At 39.9% G+C, this 19,355-nt stretch overlaps 1 protein-coding gene across 1 annotated transcript in view; it reads left to right on the top strand.

Moving 5' to 3' along the window:
• The window catches only part of STK39 (serine/threonine kinase 39), a gene marked incomplete at its 3' end in the record, with an annotated part of 307,961 nt that overhangs the window by 179,910 nt on the left and 108,696 nt on the right, over positions 1–19,355 (top strand). Inside the window, exons 11-14 of the mRNA XM_082841363.1 lie at positions 2,505–2,627; positions 2,726–2,755; positions 11,018–11,080; positions 12,819–12,886. Of these exons, the coding sequence (XP_082697489.1) occupies positions 2,505–2,627; positions 2,726–2,755; positions 11,018–11,080; positions 12,819–12,886 (284 nt within the window). The remainder of the gene's footprint in view (positions 1–2,504; positions 2,628–2,725; positions 2,756–11,017; positions 11,081–12,818; positions 12,887–19,355) is intronic.

Below are 19,355 nucleotides of genomic sequence, written 5' to 3'. Positions count from 1 at the left end.
TCCTAGACATTTTGCTTTATCTTTCTCTCTTCCAGCAAATAAAACTAAGAGGAGGGACACAGTCAGGGTTATAAAATAAAATAGAAATAGAAGTTGGCCATTTTATTGTCTGTAGTTGGATCCCACTTGAAGAAACAAAACGGACAGCTTTTGTAAACGTAGAGCGAGAGGAAAAAACATAAACTAAATTTTAGGGTGTGAAGCTGCCCTATCTCTTTTCAGAAAGAGAGATTTCCCAGCTGTGATCTTTTGAATGAGTACTTGAAGAATACTAATTCGTCAACCGTGCTTGGGTTTTACAGTGTGAGTGAAGGTAGAGTTTTTTTCTGTTTATGATCCACAATTTTACTTTTCTTCTCACTTCTTAGTTAATAGTATGTTTTGTAGGAGATGTGGCTTTAAATGCTTTCTTTTAATGTAGTCATTATCAGATTTTCCTCCGTATTGCTCTCGTCATGATTAGTGTTGCTAAGAAAATAATTAATTTTACTGTATATGTCAACAGAAAATCTCTTCTTTATCCATTTCTTTGTAGCTTTAAAATGAGCAGTCTGTGCTAAAAAATCCTGAAGTGCGTTTCAGCGTCTTTTCTACAGTACCTTGCCAACATCTATAAGCATCATTAAAATCACTGTCATTAAATAGGTCTTTCCAATGACTCAAAATGCAAGTGGAAAAAATATCTTATGCCAAGCACAGAAGGAGTTTTTACTAAGTGCTAAGTGTTTTGAAGGTGAATTAGTGGAGAAAAAAGCTTTTTAAAAAAAATTGAGCACAACCGTTTGCAATTATGAATAAGACCCTTTTGCTTGTTTTTTAAGTTTCTACGTCGCAGCTCAAGACCAAGTGGTCAGGCTTACTTGTATAGGTTCCACATGGTAATGCCTTCAAATCAAACCCGACCCCAGGTCTGCATTGTTTATGACTTCACGTTGATCCAACATGTGTGAATGATTACTTTACACCTAAATCCTGTGGTATTTCCCTTGGAACTCATGAACTTCCTGTGGTATAACTGGATAGTTTCTATTATGGAAAATAGTCTTTCTTCATGTCATACTCTTTCAAAGTCTTCACAGGACATTTTTAGACAGCTGGTTTTTCACAGTTACCATTCAGTGGGATAGGAAAACTTGCATTTGAATGGGAATCTGAAGGCTTTTTTTCTTGCCTTCATTTTGCTTTTACACCTGTGTGATATCTTGGGTCACTTGCTGGGCCTTCGTTCTCCCATCTGTAAAGTGAGGGGGTTTGACTAGACAGTCTCCAAGGTCCCTTTCCACTTGCGGTTTCTCTGAATCAGTGGATCACTGGTTGTTATGTTCACGTCTTGTTCGCTTGCTACGTTGCTTTGTTTAACCACGTCTCAGACCATGTTTTGCTGTTTTTTAAATTGAAGTAGAGTTGATTTACAATGTGCCAGTCTCTGCTGTGTAGCAGAGTGACTCAGTTATACACACATATGCATTCCTTTTTCATATTCTTTTCCATTATGGTTTATCACAGGATACTGAATATAGTTCCCTGTGCTATACAGTAGGACCTTGTTGTTTATCCATTCTAAATGTAACCGTTTGCATCTACGAACTCCAAACTCCCAGTCCCTCCCTCTCCCTCCCCCTCTTCCCCCACCTTGGCAACCACAACTCTGTTCTCTATGGCTATGAGTCATCTCAGTCCATTTTTTAAAGCAAATTACTTTGGCCAGAGGCTCATTATTCTCAGTCATCCGCTCCTTTGAAAAGTTTTGCCTTTTCGACCACAGAGACCGTGGAAAGCATTCCCTGTGGACCACATCTCTACCCTAGCTCAAAAAAATACGAAATGATGGCAGAAAATTGTTATCATCTGTTTAGTTCATCTGACACGGCTGCTGGTTATCTTGCTGTGTTCCTGGCAATCGCGAAAGGTGTGTTAAGAATAGCCTTGATGTTGTGTTGTTTTGCTCACGTAGGTTGAGCAGAATCCTGGGAAAATAAGCACGACGTCAGGTTCTGAAAAAGAGCAAGGTGGCAACAGAAGGGTATTTGCGTTTTTGATACAGGTTGGAGATGGCTGATGCCCTAGACTAGTATGCTGCTTCAGGCTGCCTGAGTCCCTTGTCTTCCCTTAGTCCTCAGTCTCTCGCTTGCATGCATTTCCTTAAGCAGTTTTGAAACCTACCACGTGGACTTTCACGTGTAGTGATTCATACAGCGTTAACTGAAGCCAAAGTGAAAAATGGGCTTGATCCTTCATGGCTGACGTGTGTTGTACTCTTCCAAAATATTTTGTTCTACACAGAGTAAAACATTTCAAGAACTTAATATCTTTGGAAAGAGGATGAGTGTAGGAGTCTGGAGGCTGTGTAGTCTTTTGGGGTATTCACTGCTAGTTACCCCTGAATTCATAACCACTCAGGTTACTTTCAAGGTAAGCGTATGCTGTGTAACCCAAAGAGCTGCACCCGCAAACACAGGTTGTGTTCAGCTGGTGAAGAATTGGGTGGATTTGTTTTGGTCCAGGTGAGAAGAGTTCCGGGGTCAAGCGGTCACCTTCATAAAACCGAAGACGGTGACTGGGAGTGGAGTGACGACGAGATGGATGAAAAAAGTGAAGAAGGGAAAGCTGCGTTTTCGCAAGAAAAGGTAAAATGACATTGATGATGATTTTCTAACCTGTGTCAGTTTTATTTTCGTGTTTTTGGGGGCGTGTGTGTACTAATGAATATGTAATTGTTTTACAGTCACGAAGAGTAAAAGAAGAAAATCCAGAGGTGAGTGGTGGTTATTTATTTAGTTCTTTGCCTCGTCTCCCCCCCCAGCCTCCTCCCACAAGTATCAGTCTGATCTCTTTGGGGAAGAACCTTCAAAATTTTGTTCTCGTGGTATAGAAAAAAAAGAAAAGGCACATAGGCTTTGCAGGTCTTGATACTGTCTGAGTTACTTTGGAGCTGTGTATATTGGGGCAGATTACTCTCTGAGCCTCAGTTTCCTCCTCTGTCCAATGGGGGTGATCACAATACTTATAAAATTGCTGTGAGGATTGATAAAATCACATACATGAAGCACTCAGTGGAGTTCTTAGCACAAATTAGTTACTCACTTCATCTTAATTCTTGGGATTACTGTCACTTAGAGAACATACTAGGCATACAGGAAAATGTCTCCTAGATTTTTAGTTTACCATAAAGCAAGATATTAACATGGTTAGGAACTCTAGGTTGAATTTGTTGGTTTTGATTTTTAAATCTCCCGGGTAACTTAGTAGGCAAGGAACAGTCTTTCGTCAGCCTCCCTTTGAGAACTGGTCATCTTTTGATTAACTTTACTTCCTCCACTGGTTAATTATTCTAATGACTAATGATGACTGTAGTTCAAAGGACTTCCTCATTCTCCTAGAGGAAGTTTAAGCATATTTAAATATTTCCAAGTATTTTACAAATCTAGTATTTAATGTGTACTTTGATAAATTGTCTTTAAGAAAACAGAAGACTTCGGGCTACAGATGATATCCATCCCAACTTTCTTTTTAAATTTCCTTTTAATTAAATGGAGTAAATCTTATCATTCTGCTTGAAGTGGCAATAACCAGCTGCACCATCTAAGAAGAGAGCATCAGAGCTACAAGCCACTCTTCCCCCTGTCATGCTCCCCCACCCCGGCTCTGGTCTCTTTTCATTCTCATGCCTCCTTGATGGGCCTTTCCTAGGGATTTTTCAGTCTGCCTGCCTCCTACTGGTAACTCTCCTTCAGATCCTGTTTCCTCCTATATTTATCATATGAATTAATCTCTCTATTTCGTACGTCAAATATGAGCTTTGATCAAGAAGTTAGAAGGATGGTGGTGTGCTCCACAGTAGGACGTGTTGGCTACACACATATCCTGCTGGATTTTTGCAATGATCTTAACCCATTATCATGAACTCTGCCGTCTTCTTGCCCACTGTTTTATCTAGAGTGAAGTGCAGATCAAGGTTTTTCATCTATTTCTAAGAGTGACTCTAACTAAAAGTGTCAGTTCTCCTTAGAAATAGAACAAAATAACATGATTCAAGTAGCGTCATTGACTCAAAAATCATCCGTTATTGGTTCACTGCAGGACATTTTCGTTGGAAGATATTCACTGGAATTCTGCCTTACTAGTATAGGCTGATGGGTGTAGGTCTTTCCTCATGAGGATTTGTTAAGTTTATTTTGAGAATATCTTACTCTGTACTCGTTGCAGTTGCTCTGATAACTGATCTGTTATTTGGATAATAGCAGTATCTTTCTGGCAAACATATTTTCTTCGTAGACGGGAAAAAGAGTAGTGTATAGCATGCTGTCAGTTGTTCATCAAACATCCCTGTCAACCTTCTTGAGTGGAATTTGAAAGTCTTAGGCACCTTACGGTATCTAGACTCGCTTGATTTCCCAGTGGCATATGTCTGTTCCCATACTGGCTTATAATTAAGGAAGCATATAGATAAGCTTCTTATTTCTGTGGAAGGAAACATTAGTTTGAATGTAAACACTCCCCCCAAACTTTAGGAATCACCAGCTCTATCTGCTATTACACAGCTTCCCACGCCATTTTATTGTTTTTGTTTTTGGGGGGGTATTTTTCTCAAGGCTGGCGTTTCAGCATCCTGAGCTGTGTTCAGAATCTCTTCAGTGTTGATTCCTGTGTCCTTTCAGCTTTTGATTAAAGTAGCCCCCTGATTTACCAGTCACACCAAGTCACTTTTTGGATGTGAAGCAAAAAATATTTTTTAATCTATTATAAAGGGAATTAAAATGGTTGAATATGTAAATATTCAAGAAACATAACGCATATAAATTATATAAACATAAATTATATATATATAAAAATAAATATATAAAAATATAAATTATATATATAAAATATGTGTACTGTGTGCACTGTTTTAGTAGATGTTGGGGATACATCAGTGAGAAAAACAGAGTGCAATCCCTGTCCTTGTGGGGCTTCCATTCCAATGGGAGTAGATAAACGATATCCAATAGCCTTCATAAGTAAGTAAGTTATGTGGTTTGTTACAATGGAATAGGAGCAATGGAAAAAAATAGAATAGGGTAGAGGGTGGGGTAGTATGGTAGGGGTTTATAATTTTAAAAGGGTTAGTCTGGATAGGCCTTACTGAGAGGCACATAAAGACTTGTAAAAGGGCTTCCCTGGTGGCGCAGTGGTTGAGGGTCCGCCTGCCGATGCAGGGGACACGGGTTCGTGCCCCGGTCCGGGAAGATCCCATATGAGCCATGGCTACTGAGCGGCCATGAGCCCGTGCTCCGCAATGGGAGAGGCCACAACAGTGAGAGGCCTGCGTACAGCAAAAAAAAAAAAAAGACTTGTAAAAAGGTATGGGAGAATTAAATAGAAATAATTCTGAAGGACCACTTTTATCCTGCTACCGCTCTTACCCCTGTGACTGTCCTATCTTTCCAGAGGTTATAAGTTTGCAATGTTTTCTTCCAGACCTTTCCTGCTCTTTCACATACAAATATGTACATAAAGAAGTCTAGCATATCATTTTAAAAATATAAATGAGATTATAAAAACTATAAAATTTTGCATCTTGCCTTATATCTTAGAAATCTTTCCACAGTAGTTGCTATAGATCTACCTCTTTATTTTTAACTGCTGAGGAGTATTACCTGTCAAAATGGTTTATTTAACCATTTCTTTCTTCTTGAGCATTTAGGTTGCTATTGCAAACTGTATTCCATTAACATTTTTTGTGTACGCACTTTGAGGGGCGCACATATAAATAAAGCATAGGTACATAGAACTGTGATTTACAGAATCTGCTGATTTGGGATTTTTATAGCTGTTAAATATGTTAAATATCTTATCATTGTATTTGTCAGTTATACCTCAAAGCTGGGAAAAAAGGCTGTATACAGTCGCAGACAGTGTACCTTATACCTTTAAACATCTTTTAAAGGGAAAAGATGTACTAAATGGCACATTGAAATGCCAGTGTGTTTACTTCGTAATAAGCTTTTCAGTAATATATGTCATTTAAATTGCAGTTGAGATATTTACTTGACTATAAGCCACTAGGTGATTGGGGATAGTATTTTTTTCATGTCCATGTTCCCTTAGCATCTAGTAGACATGCTATATGTATTTGTTGGTGACATGGAAACCTATGTACTGAGAATCAGACTCTAAACAAGTGCCTGAATAGGTCTGTCATATTTATAAGTAGGTAAGAAGTGGGGGAAGGATCAGAAGACGTTTTATAATGGAGCTGAAGTTCAGAAAAAGTAGTCTTAGTTCCACACTTAAGAGTGAGATGCTGCAATAAAGAAGGGGCATTTTAGAAATGCTTATTTTGTGAGGGGCTATTGGGCTTCCTGGAAGTATAGGCAGAATGTCCAGGTATTACAGCACTAGTTGGAGAAGACTGAGAAGGCAAGGGTGGGGTATTTGCCAGAGGGACCTTGGGTAGATGTGCCTGGTACAGGACCGTATTTGGAGATGAGAAATTCTGGTGTAAAATGTAAAGTTCCAGAGTTACACCACTTGTCTAATGAGATTCGTAGCCAAACTTAGTGAGAAATTGGTCCTAGTGTGTTCTTAACCTGGTTTTTAAGAAATAGCCTTGCAAAGTATTTGTCACCTACTAGTAATTATTAGTTTGTAATAAGTAAATAATTCATGCTAATTTCATTTATTTAGTATCTTATTCCACTTGGATGGTGGAAGCCAGTGGAGACTAAAGGTTAATAATATAACAATAATAATGAAGTTAGTTAATTGGACAAATGTTTAATCTGGGTCTGATTTCCCATGGAGCTGCGTTAGGCACTGTGGCATTGTGGGAATTATACAGAAGCACAGAAGAGGGCCTTCTCTCCAGAAGCTGCTCATCTCTTTGGGGGTAGGGCTCGGGAGTGGTATTTGCAAGGACAAATACCAAATAAGTGGTATTTCTTAGGTAGGGTTTCCTAGTTGATACAACATCCTAGCTTATATAAAACCTTTCAACTATTATCTCATTATTGATTATTTTTTTTTGCTTTATAAAAAATTTTCATTGTTGTGGTTTGATCTTCTTTTTGACCAGTGATTTTGGAATCCTTTTGTCAGTCTCCAAAATAATCAGTACACGTCTTATAATTCATTAAGCAATTTTTATACCTTAATTTTTTATATAAAAGTAAAACTGACTTTATTTTTTATTCTTTTTAAATTTATTTATTTATGGCTGCATTGGATCTTCGTTGCTGCATGCGGACTTTCTCTAGTTGCAGCGAGCAGGGGCTACTCTTTGTTGCGGTGCGTGGGCTTCTCATTGAGGTGTCTTCTCTTGTTGCAGATCACAGGCTATAGGTGCGTGGGCTTCAGCAGTTGTGGCTCATGTGCTCAGTAGTTGTGGCTCGAGGGCTCTAGAGCGCACGCTCAGTAGTTGTGACGCACGGGCTTAGTTGCTGCCTGGCATGTGGGAAGTTCCCGGACCAGGGCTCGAACCTGTGTCCCCTTCATTGGCAGGCAAATTCTTAACCACTGCACCACCAGGGAAGCCCTGACTTCATGTTTCAATTCACAGTTTCTTTTGGTTTCATTTAAGTGAGGAGGACATTTTCCAAGGCTTCTATTAAGGAACCACTCGGTTTATAGTAGCCCTTCTGTTAGGGGTCATGAAAACATGGTTTGCAATCCTGGCTCCACATCAGAAAAACCAAAGGCTTTAAAAATGCGGATCCCTAGACCCAGCAAATCAAATTGTGATTTGGTGGTTTGGGGTGATGTCCAAGGCAACTCTGATTTTTAAAAAATCTGTTCATGTGATTCTGATACGTGACTAGGATGAAGGACCCACTGACTAGGAAAACCGCACTAGTCGCTCTGAATCCAAAAGCCCAGACTGGAATCCAGGAAGATTGAGTGCTGCAAATACCTGAAGATTTATTTTAAATATCTGCCTATCAGAAGTCTAAAAAAAAAAAAAAAAAACCCCAAACAAGCAAACAAAAAAACAAAACGACTAAGACATTTCAGAAATCCCTTGGAAAAGTTGTCCTTATTTAATGAAGTGTAATGGTGCCAGGTGGGAAGGTTTGATGACAGAAGCCCTGTAGGGCCCATGACAGGTATATTGAAGAATTTTGTTGTAGGTCTAGGCTAGGTTAATTGTTTCCCAACTCTGATATTTTGTTCTGAGGAGAAAATCCATTTGGTGTGGATTTAGGTTGAGTGAATTTTACCAGAGCTTAGACACAGTGTGAAAGCTAAATTCATTGCTTATGTTACTCAGTGCTATTGCTGGATGATTGTTAAAACTGCCTTTAGCTTTTTGAAATTATTTCTGATGACATTGTGTTTTCCAGACGCCTGTCAGCTCTCATGTTGTCTTATACCCATTTGTAGTTGGAGGCAAAGATTTGATTTCTCCCTCCAAATTGATTGTACTGGATCACAGACGGCTTTTGCTTGATGCTTTTATGATGTCACTTTCTAAAAGGTGTTCTTATTACAGGTGACTGGCTTTCCAACTAGTTGTTGTTAAACTTAGAATCTCCTGTAATTCTGAAAATAAACCTTTTGTTTTGGAGTAATTTTAGGTTCACAGAAAATTTGCAAAGATAGTGTCCTCTGTAGGGTTCCCGTACATTCTTCATCCACGCTCTTTTACCGTTAATTTCTTTCGTAGCCCTGACGTGTTTGTCACAACTAAAAACCATCAGTGCTCCATTACTATCCGCTACATCTCAGATTGTATTTGTATTTCATTAGTTTGTCCACTAACATCCTTTTTCTGTCCCAGGATCTAATCCAGGATAACACAGTGCATTTAGCTGCAGTATTTTTAAAAACAGAAAATGAGAAGATTAGATAGAGCACTATGAAAAATTAGAAAGTGGATGTTGTCCCTTTTTTGTCTCTATTCCAAGGTGCTTTCCTCTTTCACTCAGTCCCAGAGGCCTGTCTCCAGGGCCGTGTCCAACATTAATCTGTTATTCTTCTCTTCCCCTGCTATCAAAACACCCATTCTCTCAAGTATCCTTCTTAATAACAAACTATTTAAAATTTTTAAAAATTCCAATAGACAAATTTATATTATACTGTTAATGAATGACAGCTGCTTAATGTGTTAGGCTTCTTGTAAGTTTTTACATTTAAAAATGCATGCCCAGAAGTCATGCCCTAAACTGATAGAATGGGGTCCATAATGGTGAAATTCGGCAGACTACAGTTGGTTGTCAAGGAAGATGTTTTGTGCAGGGAACCTCCCTCTCCAGCACTCCTGTCCACTCTGCACATTTCCTGCCCCGGTGGGAGCCGGAGACTGGTTTCTTCATCACGTGCAGGGTTACATCTACACAGTGAGGTTGCACGGTAATAGCTCTCTGGGCCCCTAACTGTCCGGGAGTAAGGGACAGGGCGTGAGATGGGCCTCCCCAGGGGAAAGAGAAGTTGTCACCTCTGGTAAATGCCATTAAGAATTTTCCATATTACAAACCTTCTTTGACTAAAGGTAGGATATTCTGTAGGTGGTGTGATGTGGCTTTTGGTAGTATCTCAAACCTTAATTAAGAATGAACTTATTAACAAAACGGAAACAGACTTACAGACATAGAAAACATATTTACGGTTACCAAAGGGGAAAGGGGGGGTATAAATGAGGAGTTCGGGATTAGCAGATACACACTACTGTATATAAAATAGGTAAACAACGAGGTGCTACTGTGTAGCACAGGGAACTATATTCAATATCCTGTAATAAACCATAATGGAAAAGAATATGAAAAAAATATATATGTATAACTGACTCACTTTGCTGTACACCAGAAACTAACACAACATTGTAAATCAACTATACTTCAATAAAAAATAAAAAGAAAAAAATTTAAGTTTAAGAAAAAAAAAAGGTTGTGGAATCAGTCTGAAAAATTCTTTACAAGAGATCATTTGGGATAGACCAAGGCCCTCTGGCTGGTTAATGAGCACAGGTTGTTTGTTCTTCTAACATAGTCATTTCCCCCCAACATTTTAATATGAAAAACTTCCAAAATATTGCAACATTAAAAACATTTTATAGTGAACGTCCACCCAGCAATCACCTGGATTCTGCCATTACTATACTTCATCTCATGCACAGCCATCTATTCATCTGTCAGTCTATCTTTGTTTTGGATGCAGTTCAAAGGAAACTGCAGACGTGGGTATACTTCCCCTTATTTCTTCATTACTAACAGAGTTATTTTCGCGGAAGCAGAGAGAGTAAGAATTTTACGCTCTTAAACTTTAGAAAACTCTTGCCACAAAGAATTTCTGATGACTTCTGATAATTTTAGAATCGATAGTAAGTTTAGGGAATAATATATATTTTTCATTCTTTGTCAATGTTGTTTCTCTTTTAGTTTGCCTTTCAAGTTTTGTTCCAGGGCAGAGTTCACAAAAGTAGGGATTGAGGCAGAAATATTTTGGGTATCACATGAGGGTCAGGTTTCCAGCTTGGAGAGAAAAATATAACCTATTACTCTAGCTTTTCTTTTGGGGAAAATGTATTTTAAAAATCCAGCTGCCCTTACATATTTTTGAAATCCAGTGCTGTGAATAAATTGTTCAAAGTAATGATTAAAGGGGCAGGTTGTGCTAATCCTAACATCCTTTCATTAGGGGGCCCTTAACTTGCAATGAAGTTGTGTGACAAGAAAAAAATGGTCGTTGGGCATCTTTCTGTTATCAGGTTCAAAATATCAAATAGTCCCTGCCTTTTCACTTTAGCTTGGTGGTTCTCTAAAAGCATAAGGATCACCTGGGGCACTTACTAAAGATACAGATTCTCTTCCGTCTCCATGAAATTCTGAATCGTAGGCTGGATGGTGCCCCGGAATCTTTAACGTGTGTCGTAGGTGATCCCAATGCAAGTAGTCAAAGGACCACACTCTGGGAGATGGTGCTTTAAAATTACTTAAATTATTTAAGATTTTTGTCTCTGATAACTGAGACTTACTGTAACCACACTGAGCTTAACGTCTTATTTTGGTGTTCTTACGTGCTGTGACGGTGGCTCTGTTAACAGATCGCAGTGAACGCCAGCAGCATACCCAAGCAGATACAGTCCCTGTCTGTGCAGGACCCTCAGGTACGTTTCTCTGCCTGTCATTTACGTTGTAGACAGATTTTCTTTTTTCTTTTAACAAAACCTGACATTTTAGAAAGATAGGCAATATCAGGGTGGTGCTTCCAAAGCAGGGGCTTGTAGACACTTTTTTAATAAGTATGGAGAAAAGAGGACTGTCACTATTGACTGTGATTTTCAGGGCCTCCAACCTTTAAATGATAGGTTCAAGAGCAAGAATTGATTACCAGACTGCTTTTGAAATTGCTGGTACTGTGTGAAATGAGAAAAGGAAATAAAATGACTCACCATTCTGCTAGATTCCAGCCACAAAACATTATAGTTAATTGATACTTTTCTTTTTTGCTCCTGGTTGGATTTCTAAACTGTTTTTATAATTCTTTTATCACTGAATTTTATGGGCCAATTTATCTCTACAACTCGCCTTGTAAAAATAATAGTCCAGTGACTGTGAATGAATTCATATTAAAAGTTATATGACGGAACACGTGTGCCACGAGTTGTGTCGGGTGCTGATGAAGGATGCTGAGCTATCCAGGGCAGGGGCTGTGGACATAGAACCAGAGTGCAGGCCCCCGTTCTGGTTTTGCTGTGTAATTAATAGGCAAGCCCTTCAGCTCTCAAAGTGGTTATACTTTCAAGTATCACCAGCCGGAGGATCACATCTTCCCTCCAAAGCTGCATATTCCATTTAAATTTATTTCTGTTCTACCTGATCTGTATTTTATGAAACAGCTGTATGCAGAGGAGAGAGAGTGATGGGATTTCATGATTGCAGGTTAGACATCTAGTCCTTGACCCTTATCTTTTATACCTGAGGAAGCAAAGATTTGCAGAGGTGAAGTGGCTCAGCCGAGGTTGCACAACTGCTTAGAGGCAGAGCCTTTACATTGTATTGGGCAACTCGGTAAAACACCTTGAAGTAAACTGTAGGGATTGGTTGAATGATGAAAGGTAGGAATAACAACAGGTCACAAGGCAACGAGTAAAGGAAACAGGGAAAGGCATAAGGATACCTAGTAGTAAGTAACATGGTATAGTTTGACTCATTTTCATACACATTATTTTGTTCTCCCAGGAAACTTTTGAGGCAGGTATTATCCCCGTTTTGTAAATGAGAAAACAAGTCCGGAGAATGACTCGCCCACAGTCGCATAGCTGGTCAGTGGCAGAGCCAAGTCCTGACCTAAAATCCATTATTTTTCTACTCCAGTAGGAATGTCGCATGTCCAGGAATTGGTAGGAGTAGGGAGAGGCTGTGTAGCAGAGGCAGTCATAACTGATGATCTGTGTTCAAGGAAATAGACTCTAGGGGAGAAAGGCGAGAAAGGTAAACTGTGGCCTCACCTACTAGGTTCCTCTATCCTCTGCATCATGAGGTTTAAAGTGCGCAACCTTTGTGCATCACCCAGGCCCAGTTGGTACAGTCCACGGCTCGGGTTGCAAGGTTCCCCTCTAGATAGCTTTCCTTTGGACTTAACTGCTGCTTATACCAGTTGTTCCTGGGGCCCGTCCTCCTACTGAGGCTTTCTGTATGAAACATTTGAATCCACAGTTGTGATGGGAAGTAGACACCATTCTAGTGTTCACACAGAGGTCTTATATGGACAAATAAGACCTGCATGTGTAAAGAGCTAGACTTGAAATTTCCAGGAAGAAAGGGCTCTATGAGTCAAGGGCTGTCATGATTTTATGCATGTATTTTCCGAGTTTATAACAGTTTGCTGTTTTGTTTTTAAAGGGCTTACTCAATGCTAGTGAAGACTACAGAGAAGCTTCTTGTGCCGTGAACCTAGTTTTAAGATTAAGGTAAATAATATTGTTTATTTTGCATCACTTTCCAAGGTATAGTACAATATTCTGATGTCCTTCCTTAGCTTTTCATAATATTAGCATAAAATAAAATTGTTACCTTGTTTGATCTCCCCAAATAGCCTGTGGGTACTGCATTCCCAGGACTAATTGCTCTCTTCTAGTTGCTTCCCCAAGAAGAATAAGAAAGAAAAGCACCATGTGAGTGTATTTGCAGGCTCAGGGTACCCTTCATTAAGTTTTTTTTTCCTTGCCTTTTCTTCCTTGGGTTTTTCTTTCTCTTTTTTTTTCTTTTCTTTTTTTACGTTAGATCACAGTAAGAGATTTTTAATGAGTTTCTTTCTCACTTCAGCAGTCAGTCTCTGACAGAAATAAACCATGCTTGTACGACAAGTTGCCTGTTCAGAACATTCTTCAGTGACAGGTTTGATCAGCCACTGTGGAGAAATGATAGATATATTATGAAAGAACCCTTAGTCTTCCAGGAAATGGATACAAATATGGTGCCTGACAGTCTAGTCTTTGTATCTAGTGAATGAAAGCTTTCTGTATCAAGGATTTTTAAAAATAAGGTCAATTGAATGTGCATTCTTTGGTAAGAATTCGGAATCTCAAGACAAAAGAAATTTGCTTGAACTTAATTGTAAATAGCTGAACTTACCAGGTCAATCACCGTCACATTTTTTTTTTAAAGATTTCTATTGGAGTAGTTGCTTTACAATGTTGTGTTAGTTTCTACTGTACAGCAAAGTGAATCAGCTATACGTATACATATATCCCCTCTTTTTTGGATTTCCTTCCCATTTAGGTCACCACAGAGCACTGAGTAGAGTTCCCTGTCACATTTTTGAAGGCATTTTAAAATATGTTCTCCTTTGACAATTAAACAAATAGAACACATGGCTAATGGGCCTTTTTCAGAGCCATGGCTATAAAAGGTGGATTCATTTTCAAGGTTAGTTTCCAGCCCTCTGAATTATCATAATCTGTCAGGGTCGATTATCTTCGCCGTAATCGCCCCTTCCTCCTGATGGTCATTCACAATCTGCAGTGCATTTTCCCATACTTACCGTGGGAACCTCACCGCGACCCTTGGTGCAGTTTAATTCAGAGTTGATTTCCAAGTCAAGATGTGAAATTATTACAAGACTATTCTCCTTCTATTTGAGAGTAACCTTGCTTGTGATTCACAGTTAGTGTATCTAGCAGTCTCCAGAGAATGAAATAGCCCTTTCCCTTTTCGTTTGACTTTGGAAACAGGTACTCCTTTTATTTTTCACTTGTTCATTTATTCACTTATAAGTATTCACTGATATTTCTGAGAAAGCAATTCTGTGCGGGGCTCAGTGTTTGTCTTTGAGACGCAAGGGTGAGCGAGACTACGGAGGTTACAGGCTAGGCCGCTGAGCATGCAGTGTTGGAAGTCACCTTTAGAGCCCAGTCATCCAACCTCCTACTTGACATACGCAGGAGTCTTTTCTTCAGTGCCCCTGCTGGGTATTTACCCAATCCCCATGCATGCTTCAGTTCACTCTTTTTCTGTGATCTCCTCTGTGATACTGAAAAGCTTTAATTGCTATGTCCTCTTGAAGATTTAGCTGACCTTCCTATTCTGGGCTCAAATCCTGACCCTTAGAGCGCATATCAGGTTCTCTGGATAAGTCTCCTGAAGAGTGTTAAAATGCATACTTTGAACCTTATTTCCAGATATTGTTTTGCTCTAGGTACTGGGACAATATAAAACAGTTGCATTCTCTCATTTTTCTGAGAGCCATTTGTTGTTTGCCAGGCTTGCTCTTCTCCCTTCCTAGGCAAAACAGCAAAAGTAACTTTAGCCTTGCTTCTCACAATATAGTTCTATATCCCCCTCACAATCGTCCTTGTTTACTCTTATTGACTTTTAGTCTGTATCTGCTTTTGTTACCCTTTTTCTCATGGGCTTAGGTGGTGGTTTTCCTGAGTTCGTGGCTTGGGTCACTAGTCTTAAAAGATTCTCCATGAAGAAAGAGTTCCATGTTCAAATAAGTTAAGAAACAACGGGTAGTATCCATCTATTACACATACACACACACACACACACACACACCTTTTTTTGGAAATCACAAGGAACATTAACATTAAAGGTTCTAAGAAGTTCTGCAGGAGAGGAATTTGTTTAACGTTGTTTACTCTAAGACCTCTTCAACTTCAGAACTCTTTTCATGGTATTATTTTCCAGTTTAACCTTGTCCCTTTTAAATGGAGCACCCATATTTAAATGTAGGTCTCCAGATGTGATCTGAGCAGGCTAGAATACAGTAGTTAGATCATGTGATTTTTTTGCAGTTCACACTGTATTTCTCCTAAATAGAGAAATTTATAAATTTCTCCTAAATCAGTCCAAGTTTTCATTGCCTTTTGAAATACCTGTGTACTTTGGTGATGAATTTAGCATGACCCAACAGTCAAACAAAAACCTCTGATTGTGTTTTTTCCATTTGAAGGGCTACCAAGGCTGACTCTGAACTGCAACTTACGTTTTAAAACTCTGTGCACATCTTAGCATTTGTCACTATAAGAGTGGACCTGGTGGTTTTGACTCATTGCTCGCCCACCGTACATTTCACTCCTGACTGTCAATGTGTTATATTAGTTACAATGTTTGTATATACATCCCTTGTCAATTTGATGACCCTGTCTTTTGCACCTTTATCCAGAACATTGATTATCGTGTTCAACAGTTCAGGTAGGACAGAACCTTCTGGCATCTGTTAGAAGCTGCTCACTTTCTGAATGCCTTTCAATAATTAACTAGTATTTTTTGGTATAGTTTGCTCAATCAAAAACAAATCCTATTGACTCTACTGCCTTTTAGTCAACATTTAACTGACTATTCAAAAGGCTATCATAACAGGATCCATTAAAAGTATTTCCGAAATTAAGACATATCAATGATATTTTCAAAAAATGGAAGTGGATTTTAGTATAACTTATTTTTAGCAAACACATGTTTATGCCTAATTGCTTATATGCATCTTTTTTGTTGTTCAGTGGTTACAAGGTATTTATTTAAATTCGTGTTTTTTTACATTTGAGAACTCATGAATCTCTCAGTATGTTGCTGGACCCCTTTAAGGGCAATCCTTGTACAGTTGTGAACCGTGCAGGGGTTAGGAACACTGACCCCCAGCAAAGTTGAAAATCTGCTTATAACTTTACAGCTGGCCCTCTGTATACACAGTTCCACATCTACAGTTTTAACCAGCTGTGGGCTGTGTAGTCCTGTGGTATGTATGTATTGAAAAAAAAATCCACATATAAGTGGGCCTGTACAGTTCAAATCCCTGTTGTTTGCAGGTCAACTGTACTTTAATTTGAGAAATAGCCTTTGAAAGTTAACAGTTAAAAGCTATTAAATTTTGGGGATCACTCTCTGCTGATATAAACGTAAGCAGCAGCTACTCTCATTCATCCTATAGATATTTATCAAGCACCTACCGTGTGCATGGCACTGTCCTAGGCCCTGGGACGCAATAAGGGAAAAAAACAAAAGACAAATTTCTTGCCCTCCAGGAGCTTACATTCTAGAGGTAGGGAGAGGAGCAATTCAAATACGAGCATTACTGATACGGTATATCAGGTTCTCTGAAGGAAAAGCTTCATCAAGAGGCTAGAAAGTCTGAGGGTGCTGTTCTGTATTAAGGAAGGCATGTTAGTTTTCTATTGCTATGTAACAAGTTACCACAAATTTCGTGGCTTAAAGTAACATCCATTTATTATCTCATAGCTTCTGTAGGTCAGAAGTCTGGACTCGGCCTACTTGGGTCCTCTGCTGTGGCTCACCAGGCTGCAGTTAAGACCTGCTCACCTGGAGCTTGAGGTCTTCTTTCAGGTTCATTTGGGCGTGGCCAGAATTCAGTTCCTTGCAGTTGTGGACTGAGATCTTCGGCTCCTACAGGCCATCCCACTCCAGACAGTTCACAGCCTGACTTTGCTTTTTTCAGGGGCAGTTGGAGAACGTTTCCCCTGCACTCCAAAGGCCCAGTCCCTCTGTTAAAGGTTTTTCACCTAATTAAGCCAGTGTCATCTAGAATAATCTCCCTTTTGATTAAGTCGAAATCAACTGATTTGGAACTTGAATTGCATGTGCAAAATCCCTGCACCTTTGTCATAAAACATAACTTAATCACAGGAGTGACAGCCCATCATATTTAAAGGTCCGGGTCACACTCAGGGCAGAGGATTATGTAGGGCATGTACACCAGGGGACAGGAAGGTTGGAAGCCATCACAGAATTCTACATACCATAAAAGGGCTCTCTAGTTAAAGGGATAGTTGAGCAGACCCCTGACAGAAGTGAGGAACCAAGCCATGAGGTTGCTTGGAGGAAGAAAGTTCTAGGCAGAGCAAACAGTGATTGCAAATATTCTGAGCAGGAAGGATGTTCTAAGTAGTTATAGAAACAGCCAGGGAACCAGTATGGCCAGAGTGGTGGTGGGGGGTGAGGTCTGAAGGTTAGCAGGGGCTGAATCACGTAGGGCCATATAGCCTGTGGTGAAGACCTTGGATTTCACTGTTTGTGGATGGGAAACCGTGGTGGAAGGTTTGTGAGCAGAAGAGTTACAACGTGGAGACTAGACCATATAGAGACCATTCAGGGTGGAAGCAGAGGGCCCATTGGCTGGCTATTGCCCTGGCGCAAAAAATAATGATGTGACCTGGACCAGGGAGGGAAGTAATGGAGGTGGCGAGCGATTATCAGATTCTAGATGGAGGAGAGAGGACTTAAAAGGTTTGGTTTGGGCCTGAAAATACAGATGAATGGAGTTGCCGTCTTCTGAGATGAGGAGGGCAGTTAGAGTCGCAGGTTTGGGCAGAGTCAAGAATTCGGTTTTGGACAAGTTCAGTTTGAGTTGTCTAGCGGAAATCTATCTCATGATGTCAAGTAGGCATTCAGGTACACGAGCCTAGATTTCAAAGGAGTTATATTTCTGGGTTAGAGAGAGAAATTTGAGAACTGGTGCATACGGTGGTCCTGTAAGTCAAACAGAGGAAGTCTCAAGAAAGGAGGAGTGAAAAGCTGCATCAGTTGTTATCAGTAGATCAAGTACAATGGGAACTGGGAATTCGCCATTGTGTTTGGCAAAATATCAATACATTCTTAACCATTCTTGACCTTGGCAAGAGTTATTTTAGTGGAGTGGTGGGGATAAATGCCTGATAGAACTGGGTTCAGGACAGAGTGGTGAGAGAAAGCACAATGTAACAAAGATAGATGACTTGTTAGTATGGATAACTCTTGCTAGAAATTTGCTGTACAGGAGGAGCAAAGAAATGGGGTGTTAGCTCAATGAGAATATGGGATGAAGGGAGGGTTTTTTTTTTTAAAGTATTGTTTATTGGAAATGATCCAATAGAGAAGGAAAATGGAATGAAAGACGGGATGTTTGTAAGTCTGATGTCCTCAGATGGGTGGGAAGGGATGATGCCCAGGTATCCATGTGGAATGTGCCTTAGACAGGAGAATGGATAGATGTCTGTTTGACATTGCAGCCGCAGTGATGGAAGAGCAGGCAGAGGTGCAGGGAGCTTGGTGATTTGGGGTATGGGCTTGTGGAAGTCTTCTTCTGTTCATTCTCTTCTCTCAGTAAGGTAAGGAATATCATCATTGAGAGTGAGGAAGGAAAAGATGTTCAAGGTTGGAGAAATGAGGAGATAATTGTGTAGGAGAGCTGGAGAGTCAATTCACCAGGGAGATGTGATAGGATGAACAGGCTTCACCGGTGATCACTTGAGGTTAGGGATTGTGAATTTAAAGTGAACTAGTAGCTTGTTCCCTGAAATGGACATTATCCTGATGTCCCAGAATATAAGTGCGTGTGAGTGTGATCATCATCTAAGTGGAAACACAGCATTTAAAAACATTCCTAGAGGGTTGTATGGGCACACCCTCACAGGCCCCAGCTTGAGTCCCTTTTTAAATCATGAACAAATACAGGTCATAGAGTTGCCCTCAGTGGTCTCTTGTGTGCGGGGTGGCAGTCTCCTGGCCTCTTCTTTTACCACCAGCACCCCCTCCTAGGTCCAGCTTCTCTTAGAACCTTCAACGTTACATGCTCATTGAGTATCCAAATCTGCCATCTGGTGTTGGTCCCTGCCATACAGTTTCTTCACACCCCAGTCCCCATGTGAAACCTAACTCTGGATCACTTGTACCACCCTGTGTGAGAGGAAGCTGGAAGGTTGTTCCGGCCAGTGTTGATCGGATTTAGGAAATCCATGTGCTGTTTTGTACCCTTTTCATTCATTTCCATCTAGACCACAAGATTCTGACATATGTATATGGTACACATATAGACACATATTTATATACATACGCAAACATGCATATACACACACACACACATATACCCTCACTCTGTCCTTGTGGGTCACTGGTCTAGACAACACGTGGCTGCTGGGTGTTGGGAAACAGCGTGCCTGCCTT

Source organism: Leucopleurus acutus (genome assembly GCF_964270905.1).
Source record: "Leucopleurus acutus genome assembly, chromosome: 6".
In the NCBI taxonomy this organism is placed as follows: Eukaryota; Metazoa; Chordata; class Mammalia; order Artiodactyla; family Delphinidae; genus Leucopleurus; species Leucopleurus acutus.
Note: the sequence above shows the minus strand (reverse complement) of the source record. Positions and strands in the feature narration are given on the sequence as shown.